The sequence below is a fragment of the Chrysochloris asiatica genome, unplaced genomic scaffold, assembly GCF_000296735.1.
Source record: "Chrysochloris asiatica unplaced genomic scaffold, ChrAsi1.0 scaffold00266, whole genome shotgun sequence".
NCBI classification, from domain to species: domain Eukaryota; kingdom Metazoa; phylum Chordata; class Mammalia; order Afrosoricida; family Chrysochloridae; genus Chrysochloris; species Chrysochloris asiatica.
The window spans coordinates 463,779-473,474 of NW_006408784.1; the positions used below are offsets into that span (position 1 = coordinate 463,779).

Below are 9,696 nucleotides of genomic sequence, written 5' to 3' on the forward strand. Positions count from 1 at the left end.
GGATCCGACTCGATGGCACTTAACAACAACATATTGCTGTTAGCGACCATTAAGTTGGCCCCCAATTCATGGTGACCCATGCCCAATGGAACATAACACTGCCCAGGCCCATGATCAGTTGGGAATTGGACAACTGTGATCCATACGGTTTTCACTCAATGACATTTGGAAGTAAAGCACAGGGCTTTCTTCCTAGTCTGCTTTAATGTGAAAACGCCAATGAAACCTGCTCAGCATCATTTGTTGTTGTTGAGTGCCGTCGAGTCAGTTCTGACCCACAGCAACCCTGTAATAGGGTTTCTGAGGCTGTAAATCTTTACAGGAGCAGAAAGCCTTATCTTTCTCCCGAGGAATCGCTGGTAGTTTCTAATTGCTGACCTTGAGGTTAGCGGCCCAACTTATAACCGCTATGCTACCAGAACTCAGCATCATAGTAACATACAAGTCTCCTCTTACATATGGTTGTTGGCTGCGCTTGAAGTCTATTGGCTGGGAATTGAATGCAGGGGTCTCTCACATGGAAAGTAAGAATCATAGCAATAGGTTTGGTGCTTGGTTTGTATGTGTATAAGTCAAAAAGTATTGCTACTGGGGTTCCAGTTCATACATGCACAGGTTTATTCCAAACAAAATGTGTTTAAACATGTCCTTGTGACCCACAATTAATGCACATGGAGCCAGCAATCAAGAAATCCAATGAGGTACTGCACTGGGCAAATATGCTACAAAATATCTCTTAAAAGTGTTAAAAGCAAAGATATCAATTTAAGACTAAGGTATGCCTGAATCAAGCTATGGCATTTTCAAGGACCTCATAGGTATGCAAAAGCACAACAGTGAATAAGTAAGAGTGGAGAATTGATGTCTTTGAAATATGGTGTTTGGTTTTAGAACCCACTGCCACTGAGTTGATTCATACTCACAGTAACATTATAGCACAGGGTAGGAGTGCTCCACACTGTTCTGAGGATACAAATCTTTACACAATCAGTCTGCCTCATCTTTCTCCCAAGGAGTGGATGATTGCTTTAACCTTCCAACCTAATAGTAGCTGTTCAGTGCTTAATACAGCACACCACCAAGGTTCCCTTTGGTTTTATACTATATAAAAAAAGAACCTATTCATATAGAATTAAATAGACACATACATCTATATGGATTCAAAGAACTTTTTTTAAAAAATATTTTTAAATGTAAGAATTAAAAAAAAAAAATTCATTCACTAATATAATAAATGGACTTCTGGTGTGGTGCTACAGGTTAAGCACTGGACTGTGAAGCACAGGTCAGAGGATTAAACCCACCAGTTGCTCCTCGGAAATCCTATATAGGGTCACTATGAGTCATAACGGACTCGAAGGCACTTAACATAACAATCTAATAAGTGGAGTCCTGGTGTGGTGGGGTAGGATAAAACATTGGACTGCAAGGTTGGTTTATACTACGAGGTTGGTGGTTCAAACCACCACCTACTCCTCAGAAACCCTATACAGGGTCACTATGAGTTGGAACCAACTTGACAGCACTCAACAACAATTATATTAAAACAATGGGATGCTCTGAGCATGTATTCTGATCAGAATGCCTTGTATATTATTTGAGAGGAATTTATGTTAAAAAAATTAAATACATTAATGATTGTCAACATTTTATATAAGCTCTGCTTCTATTTTGTTTCCTGATTTGTTTTGTCATACAAAGCACATTTTCCAATTAAATGCTTACTTTAAAAAGTAAAAATTATATTGTTGATTCCAAGTAAAATACTGAGAAAGAAATTAAATGAGATGAGAAACAAATAAAGTCCATTTATACTTTGAAAATGCTACCACCTTTCATGCATGTACAGACTTCATATTAAATTAAGTTTATAGTTATGTTTTCATCTAGCTGAAAATGTATGTAAAATGTTTAAGATTACTTGTAACTAAGTGCTGTCAAGAGTCAGCATCCAACTCATAGCGACCCTGTATAGGGTTTCCAAGGAGCACCTGGTGAGCTCGAACTGCCAGCCTTTACGGTCCAAGCGGACTTTACAGTCCAGCACATTAACCAACAGCACCACACCAGGAATCCAAATGTAAGATTGTTGTTGTTGTTATTATGTGCTGTGGAGTCGGTTCCGACTCATAGTGACCCTGTACAGGGTTTCCAAAGCTGTAAATCTTTATGGGTACAGAAAGCCTCATCTTTCTCCCGCGGAACACCTGGTAGTTTCAAGCTGCTGACCTTGCAGTTCACAGGCTGATTCATAATCACTATGCTGCCAGAGCTCCTTAAATGTAAGATAAGAACAGGTGAAATGACCTCATGCACATATGAGGCTTACTTTTTTGATATTTTAACCTAATAAAATAATTCTTGGTTCATTTGTAGACTAAAGTTATTTTTGAATTGAATGATTATTCACCTAGAAACAACTGCCATTCACTCTGATTCCATTTATTTATTTTTCAGACGACTCTTTCTTATCTGTACAACCAGTGTGTACAAAGTACAGAAAATACAGCTGCTATGACTGCTCAGTCTTTGCGAGAAAGAACAGCCTCAGTGGTTGCTAACCGACTATGGATTGCCTTATAGTCACGTGCTTTCCTTGAAATATAAACAGTAACCCTAAAACTCAAGTAACATTTTAAAGTACTTTAGATATATCATTCTGCTTAGTTTTATTACTAAGGATTCTTACGCATTTTTCTGTTATAAAGCAATGTAAGCCAGACCACAAAAAGAACAGAAAAACAAACTAATTTACCTATTAATAGAACCACTATGGAGTTCTGGGGTGGCACTACAGGATAATGCACTGGACTGCAAGAAACCCTATGCAGGGTTGCTGTGAGTTGGAATTGATTTGATGTCCCTTAACAACAGCAGCATTACTTCAATCCACTGAGTGTAATTTATGTCTTATATATATAAATCTTGTACATTTAGCACACCATAAGCATATTTCTATCTCAATACTGTCTTTATGTTGTTGTTGTTATGTGCTGTGGAGTTGGTTCCGATTCATAGCAACCCTGTAACACGGTTTCTGAGGCTGTAAATCTTTACGGGAGCAGAGAGCCTCATCTTTCTCCCACAGAACAGCTGGTAGTTTCAAACTGCTGACCTTGAGATTAGCAGCCCCACTCATATAGTCATCATTTAAACGGCTGAATAAGATTTTATTATGTGGCTTAATAATAATTTACTTAATTATAAGCCTATTTTAGATGGTTAGGTTGCTTTAAACTATTATAAAAATATATACTATAACCAACACATTTATGCATACTGTTCTTGCTGTGTTTTGGATTTCTTTCCTTCGGACTTTTGAGGTTCAATATATACTTCGAAATTGATTTCCAAAAGGCATCTGCAATTTATGAGAATACTACTGCACTTTCATCAATAGGTATTGGTTTTATGCCAGTATTTTATTGTTGTTGTTGTTCTTATTAAGTGCCGTCGAGTTGGTTCCAACCCATAGTGATCCTGTACAAGGTTTCCGAGGAGCAGCTTGTGAGCTTGAACTGCTGACCTTGCACACCAGGACTCTAGTACTTTATTAGGCTTTGTGTAATATACGGGGTTTGGTTCAGAATTGAATGTTGTTGTTAGCTGCTTTGGAATCAGTTTCAAATCACAGTGACCCTATGTTTAAGAGAACAAAACACTGCCCAGTCCTGAGCCATCTTCAAAATCATTGCTATGTTTGAGCTGATTGTTGCAGTCACTGTATTAATCCATCACTTTGAGGGTTTCCTCTACTTTGCTGACCCTCTACTAAGCATTGTATCTTTCTCCAGGAGTGGCTTGTCCTGATAACATATCCAAAGTATGTGACACAAAGTCTTGCCATCCTTGCTTCTAGGGAGCATTCTGGCTGTACTTCTTTCAACATAGACCTGTTTGTTCTTCTGGCAGTCCATGGAATAGATGTTAAGTTAGTATCATTATTATTATAATTATATATAATAATTGCTAAATGCTGTCAAAATGCTGTCAAGTTGGTTCCGACTCAAGTGACCCTGTATAGGGTTTCTGAGGAGCAGTTGGTGGATTAGAACTACCGACCTTGTGGTTAGCAGTGCTTACCCTACAGCATTATACCAGGACTGTATTATAATTACAACTGCTTCTTGGAAACACTACACAGAATCGATATGAGTTGGAACCAACTTGACTACACATAACAAGAACAATTAACATGGAGAAACCCTGGTGGCACAGCGATTAGAGATACCTGCTAATGGGAAGGCAAAAAAGTCAGCAGTTCTAACCCATCAGCTGCTACAGGAGAAAGATGAGGTGACTACTTCTGTAAAGACTGTTCTTGTTGTTAGGTGCTATCGAGTTGGTTGTGGCCCATAGTGACCCTATGTACAACAGAAGTAAACACTGTCTGGTCATGTGCTATCTTTATAATTACCGCTGCCACTCTGCCAATCCACCTTGTGTGTGTGTGGGGGGTGTCTCCCTCTTTTTCGCGGGCCCTCCACTTTACCAAGCATGATAGATATCCTTCTCAGAGGACTGATGATTCCTAATAATATGTCCAAAGTATGAGACATGCAGTCTGGCCATCTTAGCTTCTAAAGAGAATTGCAGGAGTACTTACTCCAACACAGATTTGTTTGTTCTTCTAGCAGTCCATGGTACTTTTAATATCTAAAACTATAACTCAAATGCATTAATTCTTCTATGGTCATTCTTGGTCACTGTTCAACTTTCACATGCATAAGGGGCTACTGAAAATACTATGGCTTGGGTCAGTGCACTTTAGTCTTCAAACTGATATCTTTGTTCTTAAACCCTTTAAAAAGATCTTGTGCAGCAGATTGTCTAATGCAATACCGTTATTTGATTTCTTGCTGCTTCCATGAGTGTTGATAGTGGATCCAAACAAATGAACTTTTCTTCAATCTTTTATTCACTTTCATGATATTATTTATTGGTCCAGTGGTGAGGATTTTTGTTTTCTTTACATTGGGATGCAACCCATAGCAAAGGTGTGGTTTTTTTTTCTTCATCAGTAAATATTTCAATTCCTCTTTGCTTTCAGCAAGCAAGGCTGTATCTAAGATTTGCAGTCCCAGATACCCTACGGAGCAGTTCTATTCTTGAACATATCTGATATACAGATATCAGAAAAGTAAAACAAAGATATTATGTAAAAGTAACATTTTTTAGCCCTTTTGCCTGGTTTTATATTCTGTCCCCTAGTTAGCTTCCACCAATCTGCACAGCTCCCAGGTTATTACTGCAGTCTTTTTTCTTCATTATTCAATTTTTTCTCCATCCTCCTTAGGTAGTAGAGCTAGGCACAAAAAAAGGAATGAGGAGTATAGAGCCAGAACTATTCTCTCATAATTCAAGTGACCATCTTAATATAATCTCATAGCCTCTCTAACAATTACTACTTAGATTCTTAGAACACACTAATTATATATAAAGTTCATTACTGAACCAATACTTTTAAAGGGAAAAACAAAAGCAAAACTACTACCACAACTAGAATTAAGGAAATAAGGCATTGTGAAAGCAATATGATAAAAACTCTCTCCAGATGAAAATATGAGGGACTTCAAAACTTCAACTTTTCCACAAACTTTTTAAAGCCCCTCATATATTTATAAATGCTTTTGAGGAAAGGAAATACTAGAGCAAACATCTTCTATTACTTATACCTTTTGTTCTAGGAGTGCCCTGCGAAGGGAGACCCTCTGTTCAAGTTCCCGAAGCTCTCGATCATGTTGTGCCTCAGCCTGCATCTTGATTTTACTTTGATATGCATTCAACAACTCCAGTTCCTGCTGCAGCTGCATTTTCAGAACCTGGCACTCTGCTTCCTGCGCTTCATCCAAACGCAGCTGAGAGAGAGAACAAAAATAACTATATCCTATTGCAAGCTATCTACACATGACCTATGGAAAGCAGGAAGCATGACAGAAGACAGGTTACTCTTTTGTAGGTTACACAATCACTGTATTCTATCTTGTAGAGAACATCTCTTAACAAGAAAGAAAAATAACAAGGGGTATTCAAAAGTTCATGGTAAAATTTCATTATTTTTCAATTCCAAGTATTCCACGCAATTTTTTGGCTCCCCTGTACTATAGCAAAGTCTGTGGGCCAAAATCAGGCTAGCTGACAGTTTTGTTTTTTGTAGTCTAATTTTTTAGTTCTTTAATGATTTTTTTACAATAGATTTTTACATTTTGGAAATGATTACATTATAAACTGCTGTGTAAGCATCCACTTAATATCCTCAATTTTGCATTCTGATCCTCAAAACCTAAACCCATTACAATATGGCCCTTGAGGAAACGTCTGCAAACCCCTTATATAAAAATATTTTATACTGCACTCAAATGTGACCATTTGGATTCCCAATATAATAAAAGGTTTTGTCCAATGCTTAAAAATTCTGCTGTTCTGATGTAGTTAAGCTGTGTTCTAAAAATCTCAGTGGCACTGATGGGGTGTCTGTCTATTTAGAATCTCATGTCTAAATGTATCAAAGAGAATTCTATATGCATGATATCATTTCAAAGCAATGTTTACAGCAAGAAAAATATGGACTACCATGACTATTTTCCAAGCTGCAGGAGAGCTATTATTTCCAACTAGTATTTTAATTACTAGGACTTTATTTATTTAGTGGTAGAAGGAAAAAGGAACACTCAATTTGTATTGTCTGAAAAAAGAAACTTACAGCTTGGGTGGAGAGCATTTCATTAATGCTGTGATCATATTGCTCGGCCAAGATGGCTAACTTCCGGGTCTGCTCCTCCTTGAGTCGTTTCAGAACAGCTTTATGCTCACTCTTTGGTGTAGTCTCCAGGAGGTGATTTCTTAATGCTTTGTACTGTCTAGTTTGGATTTTGCAAGTATCTTGAAACTGTTTTTTTATTTGGAGTTCCTTAGACTGAAAAAAAAAAAAAGAAACAAACATGTATTTTTTAAACATAGGGCACTTGATATTCCTTATGCTTATATGAAAGTTAAGGCTACTAGGAAACAGCAGAGGAAAACCAAAAGGTCAGATTCTATGGCTCACTGGGCTAATCCATTGGATGACAAGCATTTTTACAACCAAAACTAACATCAGTACATAAGGAACCCCATTATGATAAGACTTCAAGTAATACTTGTTTTTGTTGTTAAGTCCCATCAAGTCCTTTCCAACTAATAGTGACCCCTATAGGGTCTCCAAGGGGCAGCTGGTGGGTATGAACCTTGTGGTCTGCACTCCAGTGCTGATCCTATAGTGTGCGCAACACCAGGAGTACACTAGTAAACTTAGTGACTTGAGTAAAAAATTAAAATTAGTTCTGATTACTTTGTGTACTTATGACAGAAAACTAAATTTCTTCTCATGAATTTAGCGTGTTGTGTGTGAAGTTGAGTCAGTTCAAACTCATAGAGACCCCATATAGGGTTTCTGAAGAGCAGCTAGCGGGTTTGATGCTAAACTTGCACTTAGCAGTCCAGTGCTTATCCTACAGGATGCCACACCAATTTAATGTAGTAGACATAAAAACATTTTACTGATCAGACAATATTTTACCTTCACATATTGGTTATTCATTGGGCTAGGTATTCTATGAACTCAGATTTTAGAAAATTTTAATGAGATAGACTAGATTTCTGTAAGGTATTATGAGTGGAGTCCACAGGGAGGAATATACAAAAGTAGGTCCAGTTCACACATACACATGTTTATTCAAACAAAATGTGCTTTACTATATCTCTGCAATCATTGGATGGCTACAGATAAGTACTCTCAGTAAGACACACTTGTCTAAGTTTCATTAGAATGCTTTCAAAAGAAAAAGGTTCAAAAAGACCACTGTTAGGACTTTAAGGGGATGTGCTAGGTGAGTTAAATTTAAGACAGAGCGATCAGCTCAGAAGGTTATGGTGACAGCTTTTCAGGGTTCCAAAGGGATAATTTCAATACATTTCTCTAAAGACATAGGACGATCATAGCATTTTATTAGGAAGACATTATATAAACACCAAAAACCACATTGATGAGAAAAAGTAGCTACAGCTTCCTCACATTAGCTCCCTTTCTGTGGTCCCTGTTTAGGGTTTTGCCTAGCCCCATCCTGAAATGGCTGCGATGAGTGAGTGCTTCTAATGTTAGTGGATAGGTTCTCTCAGCTTCTGTGTTGTCCCCACTCCACATCTCCATGCTTCTGGACTCAGTATGACTCTTCACCAGCTCAGCTGCTATCAAGATTTCTGAGATCTCATCTGTCTTGGTTTTAATTAGTTGTTTGGTGGTTTAGTTGCTGGTGGAGTAAATGGGAGCATCCACTCACATTGGCATTTTATTCTGCCCCCTCATGAATTCTAATTTTTCCAAGCAATAATTGAAGAAGGTTTGTTGATAGTCAACATAATTACTCTCAAAATGATTTTAATTTGCTGTTCTGAAGACATAACAAAATGGAATTTTACTTAGGTTCACTAGTAGAGGTATAAAATTGGGTGTGCATTATAGCTTCAGATTTCTACACAGTTTCTTTTTTTCTAATGTTTTATTGTGAATTATATGATAGTTTACATGGCAGAACATTATCTTTACATTCATCCTATCGTATATCGTTTCATTGCCACAGTTACAATCCCCTCCATACATCATCAACCAACCAAAGGGTATGCCCTGCAAGCCTGCCCCCCGGTCATCAGCACTCAGCCCCTCACCCTCTCTGGATCTAAAGTCCCCAGCTGCTCCATCTCTCCACATCATCGTCTCTGCCTCCATCTCTTGTGTCACTGTTTCTCTGGGTAGGGTCGCACTCCCACTCTTCTCCCTTGATGGTTCCAGGGACCTCCACTCCTAAACTGCAAAATTAATCACTCCCCTCCTTGCTACAAAATGTCTACCTTCCAACCCTCACAATCAGTCCTGATAATAATTATTCACTATTGTATCACAAGAGACCTATTCACATTTCTTTTCATCAGCCACGCCTAGACAGATTGGATACTACTCAGTGGAGATTCTGTCTTCCTCCATGCCCTCTGGATCTAGGTTCCTTCTTGAAAGCTTGTAAACCAGTCACTTCTTGCCTTTGTAGCACCCCAACTCTGGGTAGCCAATGTCCAAGTTGCCCATCCCTGTCTATTCTGTGTATGGAAGCGGTGGAAGTGATCCTTGCTGTAAAGATTTGTTCCCTCTTTAGAGCTATTGCAGTCACAGGTGTAGGTCAAGTTCATCAAATTGCATAAGATTACTCTTTTTTTCCTCTTCTTTCTTCCTTTAGTTAAGCTCTGATCATCCGGTCATTGAAGCTATGTCAAGTGGGTATTATCTGCAAGTGTGGGTGTTCTTGTGCATATTCCCTCTCTTCTTATCAGCTGGACGCTTCACTCTCCACTCCAGTCCTCTGTGGCTATGTCACTGACTCTGGGCCCGAGAGTCCCCAGGTCTTGCCACACTGCTGGCCAACCAGGTCTCCACCCGGGTTCACAGGAGTCTATTGAATGATGTAGGGCTTAGCTCGCAGCTAGAAAACATTACTGTTTTTCCCTCACTTCCCCTTATCGGTGACGAACGTGGTCATCAATCAGAGCGTGTATTCCCATTGAGTCTTAGTCTTGGAAGGGGGTTTGCTCTGAGGGAAGCCAACCACTTGCCTTGGTGTCTCCTGAGTGAGCCAACTTGCTTGTTCTTGTAGTAATAAAAAAAAAAAA

The 9,696-nt window shown here is 38.6% G+C and overlaps 1 protein-coding gene across 2 annotated transcripts in view; it reads right to left on the bottom strand.

Moving 5' to 3' along the window:
• The window catches only part of TAOK1 (TAO kinase 1), an 85,899-nt gene that overhangs the window by 4,337 nt on the left and 71,866 nt on the right, over window positions 1–9,696 (bottom strand). For both annotated transcript variants that reach the window (XM_006874184.1, XM_006874185.1), the window contains 2 exons: window positions 6,704–6,916; window positions 5,676–5,858 (listed from right to left, as the gene is read on the bottom strand). In XM_006874184.1, coding sequence (XP_006874246.1) covers window positions 5,676–5,858; window positions 6,704–6,916 — 396 coding nt within the window. The remainder of the gene's footprint in view (window positions 1–5,675; window positions 5,859–6,703; window positions 6,917–9,696) is intronic.